Source organism: Psittacula echo (genome assembly GCF_963264785.1).
Source record: "Psittacula echo genome assembly, chromosome: 7".
NCBI lineage: Eukaryota > Metazoa > Chordata > Aves > Psittaciformes > Psittacidae > Psittacula > Psittacula echo.
The window spans coordinates 44,303,901-44,317,831 of NC_137740.1; the positions used below are offsets into that span (position 1 = coordinate 44,303,901).

Sequence of the window (13,931 nt, forward strand, 5' to 3'; positions counted from 1 at the left end):
TTCTTCTGATGCCTGCTAGGAAACATGCTAGCCTTGAAGACTACGTGTCATTCACCAGATACAGTGCATATATGTGAATGAGCACAATAAAGAAAAGAAATTAGAGCCCGGGGCCCTCAGCAGTTCTAGCTACATAGTACAAATACAGAGAGAGCCACTCTTAAGTGTAAAGCCTCAGAAAAGGGCTTGAAGATCCAACACAAATGTTTCTCCAAAAAGCAACACAAAATTGTAACAATCCCATTTAAAAAAAAAAAAAAAAAAAAAAAAAAAAAAAAAAAGGCTTTTCCCTCTGTTTTTACTAAACCAGCCAACTACACTTGAAACCACAGGCTAGCACCATGTATGCTGTTATCCTCCACTACAAGTTCTATTATCAGTTCTGACCAAACTAATACATATTAACAGGTGGTCTTCACACCTCTTTTACTCACAGGCACAGGAAACAAGTTTAGGCTGATAGATACATTCTACCACTATTTACTTCAAAAAACAAAAAACCCACCTTTTATTCAGTAAGAGGCACACCAAAAGATTGAGTAATTTTACATATTAGAAAGCATCTTTCCTACAAGTCTGATCAGTAATTCCCTGTAGTTACAATAAAATACAACATTTATTGTCTTGATAACAAACTACTATGATTTATTAATAATTAAGCACTTTATAATCTATGTAACTTACCTGACTTCTAATTTCTCAATATCCTCTTCTTCTACCTGAAACTGGGACTTCTTGGTGTAACTGCTGGACCTGGTTACCTGCAAGTAAATTCTTCTTATTAAATAACTTTTTACTGTTATATCATGGATATCAAAAAACAAAGGACACCCTGCTTCTTGAACACTGGTAAATAATTACTGTTCCTTCTAAAAAGAAAGAAGTTCAGTTCACCAAACAGCCTTTTGACAGAAAGCAGATGAAAAATGGGTCAAAAAATATTTATGGTGGAGCCTGGAGAGGGCTAGCTCATCTCTAAGGGAATTATACTATAGATCTGGGGGAGGGGGGGAAGCAAACAAAAATCAACACAACAAAGAAACAAAACAAAAAAACCCCAAGAAGCAAGTATGACATAAAACTGAAAACAAGTTCTTTGGTTTCAGCAGGAGCCTCAAGAACACATTAAAGTTAGTTCTGAGATGTTTAAGGAAACAACAAATAAGCAGCTCACTCTTCTTGCCCTAGTTATACCATCAGTGTAACTTCTTATTTTAATTTTGATCATTTCTTGACTGATCACATTCTCAGTTTAACTTAAACAAATCATAAGTTATCAAGTTATTAGAGTGGTTTGGGTCACATTTTTACCCTAGTATCATACTTCCTAGGAAATTACACTCAGTATCTTGAGTAGGCCAACTGAAACACATGCCATATGTTGGCACCCTATGCATAAGTATGAAACCGTTTCTGAAGTCCCTCAGCAGGACTAGGATCTATATAAACCCAGTAAATTATAACGCAGGTGAGGCACATAACAGTCGCACTACTTCCAACTCTTAGCCAAACCGTATACTATGCTTACGTCCAAATGTAGTTTTTATTACAGAGACAAATCAGAGGAAAATTCAAACTCTTAACTTGGCTATTGTAACTTGGTAACTCACATATAATTAAAATCAAATCAAAAATAACAAAAAAAATATCATTTTTAAAATAAAATAATACAATTAGCCTTTATTGGGCACAACCAATCCATTGTTTTATTGAAGTAGTAAGTTGGAGGGGTTTTTAGCTCTATATGCTTGAAAATATTTGAATTCCACAGGATAGGTTAAAGTTCTCTCAGAACTTATAATGCTGTATAAATTGATTCAAGATAGTCTTCACATGTGCCCATGAGGAAGCTATTTTTCACATAAAATCTACAGGGGAAAGCTACTGTCTGGCAGCCCCCAGAAATTTACTTTACATTTGAGAGGCTAGTAAAAGCTCTTCAAATTGGCTAAAGAGAGCTTTCTGTGCTAGGTACTGTGATGTAGCCTGCTTAAAAATATTTGAAGGACTACATAAAATAGATAAACAGGCAGAATACCACACAAAATGTTACCTCAAAATAAAACGTTTCGTTGAACTGCGGATTGCTTGTTTTCTTCTTTACTTTGGTCTTCTTTTGGTCATTCCTGTTCCAATGTGGTAAAATTTTTTACCATAGACAACTTAAACACACAATTATAAAAACATTCTATTGTCAAGAAAATCCATGCATTAAAGTTCAAACATTTTTTTGTCATTTTAGAGATCACTTCGATCAATGAAGAAAATCTTAAAATGAGTTAATCTTCACAACGTAGCTTGAAAAGTTAAAATTTCAAGTGCTGCATGTAGTTAATTGTGCAGCTGCCCAGCACAAGGTTTCTATTTCATTTCACAGATGAGTATAACTTACACATATCAAGTAAAATATATCAACAATTTCTAAAGCATTTCAAACTTCAGCCTGCAGACAATTTCTTTAACACTTCTTGCAGGCTGCTAACACAGATTTCCTTATCTTGTTCAACTGCCAATTTCTGTTTTCCCACCCACCCTCTTTTGTTGGGGAAATACCCACTACCTCTTTACAGACAGAGGTTTACATCAAGCCACTGAATGTTTTCTTTGGGAGCAATCACTGCTAATGCTAAATAGCACAGGGTTAAAACAAAACAATTGCTCCCCCCTCCCTTGTGAGATATAGATATATATATACACACACACCCCCCTTTTCTTTTTCATGTTTTATGAAAGAATACAGCAAAAGGCTATGATAGTGTAAAATACTTTCTAAAAGACACAAATATAAAATGGGGGAAACAGATGAGGGAGAAGAAAAATCAACCTAAACATCAACTGTTTTCAGGTGCTGGCCATATAAATATTCCAGTGATGATACATGAATCACACATGCATGAGATGGGATAATCTTAACCAGGCACTTCTGTCAGATTTGCACATATATTCCCCTACCAACAGGGTAAAATATTTTGTGGGGTTAACATTCACTCAGTCCCATCTGTATCACAGGACCAAAACAGAAAATATATGTCAATTTACCTTCTTTGGCAATAACACCATGCTTCCTAGGTATAACCGTTAAATCTCCCTAGTTCTCCTAAAAAAACCCCAGCCAACCAAAACAAAACAAAAAAGACCGACCAAAAAAACCCCAACCTAAAAAAAAAGAAAAAAAAAATGTGATCATGTATTACCAAGGAGATAAAAAATGTCCCATTTACTTACAGATTACTTGGGAACAAAATCCCTCTGAAGTGTTTAAAACACACAAGTTTGCTAGAAAATGTTCTGGTACTATCTTAAGTACCAGAGACAGTAAAGGGACTTTGGTTTGATGTTGCAAGAAAGAAACAATTGAAACCTAGCTTACTTTAGATGTTATTGAACATGGAATAGTGAATGTGTGGGATATGGGATTTTTCTTAACTGGAAAACCCCAACAGTTACTCAGGATTACCGATACAAACAAAGGAGACATGTAGACTGTGGGGAGTTTGAATGTAGAATCCTGAAGGTGCTGGCACAGGTAGGTCTCAGCAGAATCCCCTACTCTTGCTTCCTCCCAGTTGCTAAACATTTGCTGCAAAGAAACTCACCCATCAGGAAAAACATGCAATGGACAAAGGTGAGTGAGCAACTGACTTGATCATCCCATACAGAAATTTGACAAAAATTAATAGGAAGCACAGTGTAGATATCAAGAACGCAGGGCAAAACCTGAGTACAAAGAACTGAGTGACAAATGGTTCTTGACTAGTGCAGGTCATTCAGACAGACTAAACATCTTCACAATCTTGAGAGTATGCCAGGGAAGGGGAGAATACAATAACAATGGAAAATGTAATGTATGCAGAAGGCATTTTAAGATTTCTCTGTATTTTAAAGTTTTTGCTTAAAATCTACGACTTTCTTTTCCAGCTTAAGATCATAGCATTTTATATTTATTAATTTTATTCTAAAATATTACCTGGAAGGCCCCACAAGAGAGACTGTTGCATAAGGGTCACAATTCTGTCCATTTATAAGAGGCAACCCATGGCACTCCTTTATACTAAAAGGAAAAGGGAATCAATAGATCAGTGAAGTAATGGCTTTGGCTTAGAAAAGCAAAACCCTTTCTAAAATCTTTTCTAAAAAGAAGATCTTTTTAAGTCCTGCCGTATTACACAGTTATATACATTGATCCAGCTTAATGGATGTAAAGGAAGTAGAGAGTAACTACAGATCTCTGCATGGTAATAAAAGGTAATACTCAAATGTACCAGACTTAGAGGGCTCTGTGAGAACCAAATTCTTGGAATTGCTTGACAAAAGACACTCCAGTATCACACATGCATGGCAAAATCCTAAGCAATATGAACTGCTATGTTAGGGGAAACTGCAGACTTATAAATTTGATTTCTCAAGGCACACAGAAAGCTACTGGAACTTGAATTCAAGTATTTTCTTTTGGATAAACTCCATTCTGAGTTGAATAAGCTGAGAAATGCAAAGTCATATCCTGAAATTATATTTAAAATCAAACATCCAAAACTATAAGTTCATAGTCCTAGCACATCTAGGTTCCATCCATACTGTTCAGCCACAAAGAGAAAATCAGTTTACCTTTGAAATAATGTTCAAAGTTTATTTTCAAACTCTTTTCACAATAGCTCATTATCAGGGTTAATCAGCCGTTTTTAAGAATACTGTTTTCTTCCGTAATTCATACAGTAGAGGTTCTAAGCTAGTTTTTAACAAATACATCGGATGGTTAGAAAGTAATGCTCACAGAGGCACAGACACATTTTCTAGACCTAGCTTGCAATCATTTTGGATCACCACAACAGCAACACAGAGCTGGGTCAGCAAGCTGACAAACCTTCAGATTCTGCCCACATCTGAGTATTAACTAAAACCAACTGGAACAACAAAAGCAAAGCATTTTGTAAATTTACACAGCACAAACCAGACATTCCACTAAAATGATGCTCTAATGCAGCCATGCACACTGTGGTGGTTATCAAGTCCAGAAATATTCAGCAGATTACAAAATTTCATAAACAAAACAAGATCTGAATATTATATTCCTGTTCTCTCTTTTAAAACTTATCCATTTTTAATACTGTATTGCAGGAATTGAACCATCTTAACGCAAGTAAGGTTTGGTTGTCATAATTAGCCAGCCTGAATAGCATGTAACTAAAGGAGAGAATGGAGTTTTCTGATCTAAGTTTACATAAGTAATCAAGTAAGCGTTCTAATACTACCATGTGGAATATGCAGTTGCACAGATCAAGTTAAAGTTACACAGCAGCAACAATAGCTACACACTGTTGTTTAGTAAATGCTTTCTGTACTGTAGAAAAACAGCATTAAAAGAATAACAAGAGCTGCAAACTCTAACACAAGTGGGGAAACAAAAGACATTAATAGTCCTGTGCTGCCTCAGAACTCCACCCTCTTTGGAGTATGCACTATTATAAACCAGATGGTATTTCCCCAAAAAAAAAGTCCCTTTGTCTTAGCCAGTTCAGTGAACATTTTGTGCTGAACAACTGCACAATCATTTATTTTTCTTCCAGTTTTCAAGCACGTGGCCTTCAGCATTTCAATAATTTTTGAATCACAATGAATCCTACAGTGATTTCAAACCCACCATTTAAATGGGTTCTTGAAATGCCCAGTTTCATCAGCATTAATCGATTCCTCCAGCACACATATGACATAGAAGAGTGGCGACAAAATTAAACTGTCTGGACTTTTCAGTCCTTTGGGGTATCTGATTTGAGGCATTTTGTGTCACTAAACATAGTACCTCTGCAGCTCCCAGAGCTTTTGGGTTTCAGGTGAGAATGCTAAAGATACCTTTAAGTCAGCCTCAAACTGAATTACCTAGGAAAGCAGATGGATCAAGTCAAACTTATCTCCACAGAAATCAACTATTTTAACAAGAACACCACAATTTTTCTTCCTACAGACGCACATTCACCAAGCTCCTGGATTTCTCTATAGCAAGCAGATTTAAGTCCTACAGAAAGCAGTTTCTTTTCTGATGTAGGAAGTTTCATTCCTTCCCTCATCACTGACCTGCATATTTGACATAATGATCCTGTGGGAAAAAGTTTATTATTGTATCAACAAAAACTGATCACATTGCCCTACTTTTGGTCACAGAAACAGCTTGTTCCAGCCTCCCCTGTCTTCTCACAGCTTAACTGCAACATACACCAAACAAACAAATGCTTGTGATTTTCTGCAAGCTGAAAAACATTTTACTTACAACTACACAGCCTTCCAGCAGAATTAGAATCTCCAGATTCATCATACAGATCTGTCACTTAAAGCTGATTTCATACTCCAGTCAGTCTCCCAGTGCAGGCAGCTCTAGCGTTCCCGTTTCATCTCCTGCTCAAGCCCCAGTTCTGCTGCCATCAAGTAAGGTCTACCTATCTTAGACAGCCTACTTTCTCCAAAATCTCAAAACACAAACAATACTCCAGCTCCCCTGGCCTTCAACTCCTAACATTCCCAAATCTTTCCTTTTCAGACCCATCAGGCTCAAGAATTTGGTCCAAATTTCTCTCACCTCCTCCCCTGCCACCTCTCACTCTAAGCTAGTCAGTTATCCCTTAACTCTCCAGCTACTGTCTGGAGACATATTACTTGACAGCACAGCTATATCAACTGAACTGCACCAAAATGGTGGATTCTCCTTGTCTTACAACTCCTGCCTTGTGTGTATCACCTATAGTGATTCTGCTTATTAACATTATGGAAAGCTATTTAGGTTTTGAGGCAGTTTTCAGTCAGTTCAGCAACCTGAATTAACTTAGTTGCTTACAGGATCTCACAAAGCGCCAAAGGCTGTGCAAAGCAAGTAGCCATTAAAGGTAGGATACCATTAAATCAACTCAGCACTATCAAACTGAACTGCTACTCCCTAGGGGCTCAATACACAAGACTGAATTACTGCAGATAGTTTTATGCTACTGAACAGGCAGCCTCCAGCAAACACGTTTAAAATTTTAAGATGTATGAAGTGGCTCAAAGTGGGAAAGTGCCACCTCAACAAGCTACCAGCTAGCAAATCTTGGGAAATACTGCCCTTCCCTGAAGAATCAGGCAAACTGCTAGAACTGCAATCTTCTGCAACAGCAAAAGGAAACACAAACAAAATTCATCAAAAGCAGCAAAAAAGCCCTCAAAACACTTTGATCAACCAAAAAAAAAACCCCCAATAAAAAACCCCCAACTCTAAATATACATTCCTATTCTGACAACCATAATAAATATATTTCTACCATATGCTAAATGTTTCAGCTTTGACAAATGGTTTCACATATCTAGGCTGGCACTAGCAATTTTCATTCAAAAAGCATAAATGCATAGAGTTTGAAGAAGCAGACAGGAACTTAAAAGCCTTCTGTATTTTAAACTACTACATCTTTATGTAAAGTGTAAGCAACAGCTAAGAGAAGGACTTCTGTTTCTCAATCTACTGATCAGTTACCACGCAGTGTAAGGGATCCTTCAATTTACATTAATTCTTGCTTCGCAACTCAGTAGTTTGGTCTGCAAGAGGAGTTTCATACAGGAAATATGAGCCTTTCAGACACAACTGGCATATATTCAGCTCATAAGATGGAAGAAAGTCCTTAAATTGACACAGCCTGCAATAAACGCACTTGATGACTGAGGGACTTGACCTCTACCACCCAAATCAACTGAAGTCCTCCAAGTGCAGAAACTAAGTAACTGCAGCCATTAGGATTTGTCACTTCATGTGAGCAGATGAAGTATAAACAGAACAGTAACAAACTGACAGGTCAATTTAAGATAGTAGAGTGTATAACTAATTTAGAAAAGTAAGTAGGAAAAAAAAGACCAGATCTAGCTACAGTAAGCCATTTCTGGCTTTCAAGTATTCCCACTATAAATACATAAAACACTAAGAGTTGAAGTCATGTTAAACGCGGAGCCTAATTTGGCAAGAAACCGTACAAGTATCACCTGTTCCAGCAGCAGCAAATATGCAAACAATAGTCATGCAAACTTGTTTTTACCGATTCCCACAAAGAAGAGCTGTAAGCGTTTGTTTTTGAAATGTGCTACTATACACGCTGCTGTGGTTTTGAACAAAAGAGCGCACACTGACTCAGCAGTTAATCTCTTGCATTATCTTTTCCCCTCCTCATTCACACATTAGAAAGGGAAACAACTAGCTCCAGAGACAAGACAACATTGTAATTCAGAAACAGTCTGTGAGTGCATCTGCAGGAAATTTAACAGCAGGTTTCCAATTACTAAAAAATTATGTGTAAAACCAGTGTTTAGTCCACTGTAAGTAGTCTCTAAGACAGCACCTCACCAAAGGAAGATTAACTTCAGGCTTGTATTTAAAAAAAGTGTAAGTGTAAGCCTTAAAGCCGACTTTCTCCATGGAAAAATGTTCTTCAGTATCATGTTTTTAGAACTCTCACACAACCTGGAAGGCCTAGCTGGCTTCACAAAGTCCAAACTTCAGAAAATTGGTCACTTAATCTTGTGTTGTGAAAGTTACAGCTACTGTATTTCATCTTTGTAGAACTTCTGAACTCTCAGGGAATATATATTGTGGAAATCCATTAGAAACTTACTTATGCATGGAAGCCAGCACAGGTATCTAGAAATTTCTTATCCTACATAAAACTTAACTGGTGAAGGTTTAAAAGTCTCCCTGCCTCATTCCATTCAGACATTAGTAATTTGGACAGGAAGTAAAACATGGCTCTGAAAGGGAAGTATTATAGCCCATATGAAGAAATCTTTTTTCACAATTTTTTTTCTTTGGACAATACTTTTTCAGTTTTGGATAGACTGAGAAGAGGCAGGGACAGAAATATGTATCTATGCCTACTCTTTGTCTCTCTTTACTCAGTTCACAGCTCTGCAACTTCCTATCTTTCAGCTTTGTTAAAGGGGTTACTGGTACAATTCTCAGGGCCTGGTGACCAACAACACAGCAGTGAGTACATCTCTTACTAATTATTCTTAGAAATCTACAAAATAAGCAGACTCCTAAAAAGCTTAAATTTTCTACTAAAGAACCTCACTTGTATTTTCTGTAAATTCCTCATTTTTTAAGATCAAAAGGGTCTTAAAAATGCCCTCCCATCCATTTCTACAATACTATAGCAGTGAGAGATTTCTTATTTCTCATACTCACATGTACATCCAAAACTGTATTTATGTACAATATACTACTTATACAGTGAATCATTTTGACGCTTATCAGCATGTGTGATAAATACTACTAAACATTTTTAGTTTTAAGAACTCCAGTGCATTTCATAATCTCAGATGAAGACGAAGGTACTGATGTAATACTGCAGCGTTTAACGCACAATCCTCTCCCACATGGCAGTGAGTGGGTGAGCATAGCAATCATGAGAGAACCCTGGCTTCCTTTTGATCATTTATCTCCATCATAAGAAGAGATCCGAAGAGAGGGCACAGTGAGTAACCCACTTCCTACTCAAAACTGCTATCTGCAACAGTAACTTTCTAAAGCAATCTTTCTTCATCATATGAAAAACCTAAACATGTTTTAAAAATAAGTTAAAAAAAATATATATTACCTTGGACTAGAGTGCACAACTATATAAATAAAATAGAAAAAAAACCCAAATGAACATATCTATCAGAAAGTTAAGTTGGAAATAAATCACAAAATCATAAAGCTCCAGTCAGCTTTTGGCAGCACAAGAGAAAAGCTCTTCTCATTCTGTCAGATACAAAAATAAAAGCAGCAGGATTCCCAGTAAACCAAACTGCCACGTACTATACAAGTGGAAACACTTTCAGAACCATCTTTAAATTACAAATATACATTGACTTCAAGCACATTTCCACTCTTAACTGAATTATCAGCCTACAACAGCCACTAAAGCACTACCAGTTTCACTGGCTTAGTTCTATCACAGAACTGGCTTCCCTTTTCATACAAAGTAACAGAAAAGCATAAAGATTATTTTGCTAGGTTTTGCTCCAACTAAACTACTCATCTTGGTTTAGATAGCTGACTAAAACAGAAAAAAACTTAATGTAAACTTCATAACAAAAATTACATTAGCAAAATTTAGTGCGTAACGGTCTACCCCTGCTCCCTGGAGCTGATCTGAACATGAAGTCACTGAGAGAAATGGAAGACCACACACCATTTCCCCTCTTAGTTTCACAATACAACCCATTCTTTCATACTAAATTCTCAGAGAAGATTAAAAAAACAAGAAATCTTCACTTTCTGAATAAGTACAAGTTAATGAACACTGCTGGAAATCAAAATTAAAGAATCTTAGTACCTTTTGAGCTTTTAATATTAATTTTCCCTTAAGTCATTATAACCCCCTTGTCCATATCCTTCACAGAATCTATCCCACAACCTCTTTGGAGGCAAGTGCAGAAACATCTTTGTGTCCTTCTGAAACACTCCAAATAAAAAACTGCAGTAAGACTGGCTTGTTCTCCTGAACCTTACTCATGCTGAGAGGGTAAAGAAGAGTCATCACAAGAGAATGCTGTCAATCTCACTGAGTCTCTGCAAGTCATTGGTTTCCAGTGGTCTTTTCAATGATAGCAAAAGAGTCTCCCAGAAGCAAGTGACATAGCAGGCTCTCAGACTTTTTCAAGAATAAAGTATACAATTAGTCTCTAGGGAGGCTGGTATCCTCTAGTATTCTCTTATCAGACAAGCTTTTAATGAGAATGTCAAAACATTTTTGTACAGCTGTATTTGCATTACCTTCTTACCAATTTCTGGCCTTAAATACATCGTTTGATAATGAATTAGAAGAACGACCAGTACATGTGGAATTCTGGTCTTCTGTGACTAACATCTATAACCTGTATATTCAGATACCCAAAGCCATCCCATAGGATCATTATCAAATACAGCTCTAAGAATAATAATACAAGAGAACAGACTGGTTAGTAGATTCCGATATATGTCATTCCAAGCTTTTTCTTTAATATTGGTGAAATTTGTCTTTTTTGAAGTAATATACACAAAAAAATTTACTGTTTCTATGATGCTCTTTGACATCATGTAATGCCTTTACACTTCGGATTCAAAATTAAGTTTGGTAGTAGTGAAAACTCCCCAACTTGCTGCTAAGAAATTTTACTGAAATGTGGCAACCTTATGCTTCTCTAGAACAGCAACTCCTATACTTCCTTTTTCAATAAACATTCTTTATCATGGTTAACCATTAGAAAAAAATCTTGAAGCAAAACTAAAACTGGATTTTCACATACCAAACCAAAACATTACTTTGAAAAGTTTCACATTGTTCCAAACATCACCATCACTAGCTTAATTCTGTCAGCAAGCGCAGTACTGGAAGTTCTGGATGACAGCTGCAGTGGGTATTCATATCTTTTGCAGCAGACCAAATTCAACTGGAATTACAAGACACTCAACTAATGACACCAAATAGTCACACTGAGTTCTAATAAAAGTGAGTGCTTTGGGAGGAAGAGAGATGAGCAGTTGCGAACAACTTCTGCAAGAGTTTCATAAGCATACGGCCATTCCCTCAGCAAGGCAGGCTCCAAGGAAACTCATAAAAAGAAAAATTATATTAGTACTAGGAGACAAATTACACAATGTTCTAATAAACAACTAAATATTCAAGTATTAATGTATTTTCTTACTGTACTACTAGTTGCTGGCACACAGATCCATTATCTGTTATCAGTTCATTCAGTTTTAATTCAAGGTGAACTTTTCCCTGAAAAAAAAAAAAAAAAAAAAGAAAAAGATACACAAGTAGTTTTAAAAGTCTTTTTTTAAAAGTAGTAATTAGAGCAATAATGCAGTTAATAGTTAGAAGCTATTTAAGGTAATTCCAATATAACCACTTCAAGCAAATATCTATTCTAAAGCACATATCCTGCAATAAGAGTAAAATGAATGCATTTGAACTTTGAGAAAGAATGATTTAAGAGAAGCATTATCCTCAGCTGCAGACAGCGCATGAGTTGGACAAGCCTTCACAGACTTAACACACACACACACAAAAAATGTTTCTTCCAGCATGAGAAGGCACGAAGAGCAAAAGTCCCTCTTACTTTTTGTTCCAAGCATGGGACAAAAACTTGAGCAAATAGTGAGTGAATTTATGAGCATTTCAGGAGAAAGGTCTAATATGACCTTGTGCTCTGAAGGCAGTTAAATTTATTCAGAAAAGCACAATAGTATGCAGTAGCCATAACAACCAACATTTAATATCCAGCTGTGAAATCCTGTCCATTGTACCAGACTGAAGATGATTTAGAAATTTACTATGCATCCCAGTGCAGCTTTCACCTATCTCACAAAGTCTGCTTCATGGCACAGAAAACACATAGGAAAGGAAAAGGTGGCAGTAATTGCTAAACCAGGCTTCCTCCTTCTCTTTTTCTGATATAAGAAGATGTAGTAAGAAAAACAATCCATAAATGATGGCACACCATGGATCAGCTTCAGAACTCAGCGAAGGCCAGCCTATTGTACCCTCTCAATAAAACGATTCACAAATTCCAAACCATGACATGGAATTTTCTTGAAATTACCAAAATTAGGTACTGTACCCTTACAACAAACACTTACTGCCTGAACAACACTGCTACTCCTTTCAGTGCCTGGCAATTTGTGCTAGCTTTCACAATTAAGGTAACCAGACACTGACAAAGTCTTTCCTCTAAACCATGTCCTCTTTCATATTCTTGTAATCTGTCCATTTGTCTGTTTGCTAAAGGGAACATCAGATGACACTGGTCTGACCACTATTACGATTCTTAGGGAAGAGACCTGGAAGGTAATTTTAGAATGTGGCAAAGGAAGCAAGCTACAATCTGAACTGCAGTTTTGCTGTACAGCACTAAAATGGAAGTAAAACCCTCAGCTGACCTTGCACACATTTCTATAGCACCTACATTTTGACATAAAGCTTCAATGTTTTTATTGTAAATCCCCTGGGGCAAGGGCTGTGTTTCTTTCTCTGTACCTCACATGGGAGGAGAAATCAAGTTTCTTTTATAAGTTTTAAAAGTAACTATTTTGGGATGCCTGCCAAGTGGTTTGCAAACTGTTACTACACGGATTGGAACACAGGTACATTAAGGAAGTATTTGTCAAGCAGAGAAACTCAATTACAAAAATAGATTAATAGGATAAAAACAGGATACTGAAAAGCATGCCAACAGCCTTACAAGGCAAAGTTCTTGAATGACAAATGAAAAGACATTAGTAGTATTTATTGTAATAGCTGACTTAACTACTTCTAGTAGGCAGGCCTCGTGAATGGCCTAAACATCAACCTTTTGCTTTAAAAAAACCCAAACCAAACAAAACACATATTGTGTGTTCTACACTGAGCTGCAGGAGTAAAACAGCTATTTTACTGCTCCTGAAAAATATTTGTAGTTTGTTCAAAATTCAGCACCATGCTGACTACAGTAACATGGCTCTAAGTAAGTATTTGCCTGACACATATGGAGAGTTTCAGGTACATTTCTGTTGTTTTGTTTGTTGAGAGCAGTGCGATTGGTTCCAGAAGTGGCTGGATCTGCAGATCTGTATCAGAACTTTTGACATAAAATGCAACCAGGTTATAAACATGGCTGTACAGTCTGGTTTTTGTTAAAAGCATAGGGAGAAATCAGCCATTCTCATACACTTACAACTTGGTATGGATTTCGTACAACTACAAGCCACAATATTCAACATGCACCTCAGCCATCAATGTTCCTGATATACAGGCTGTTCATTATACCACAGGCAGCCTGTATAAAAACAAATCACCGGAACACAGAAGGTACAGTTTTCTTGAAACAAATGAAGACTTAAGAAAAATCAGCAGAAAACCAAAATCCAAACCAAGCAAACTGCAGTGTGTCCAGCATATAGTCCAAGAACACAAAATATGTAC

General features: G+C 36.6%; 1 protein-coding gene across 3 annotated transcripts in view; it reads right to left on the reverse strand.

Annotated features, from left to right (window-relative positions):
- The window catches only part of RASA2 (RAS p21 protein activator 2), a 50,067-nt gene that overhangs the window by 21,357 nt on the left and 14,779 nt on the right, over nt 1-13,931 (reverse strand). For all 3 annotated transcript variants that reach the window (XM_080624374.1, XM_080624376.1, XM_080624375.1), the window contains exons 5-8: nt 11,674-11,750; nt 3,968-4,051; nt 2,054-2,126; nt 685-761 (exon numbers count right to left, since the gene is read on the reverse strand). In XM_080624374.1, the coding sequence (XP_080480500.1) occupies nt 685-761; nt 2,054-2,126; nt 3,968-4,051; nt 11,674-11,750 (311 nt within the window). The remainder of the gene's footprint in view (nt 1-684; nt 762-2,053; nt 2,127-3,967; nt 4,052-11,673; nt 11,751-13,931) is intronic.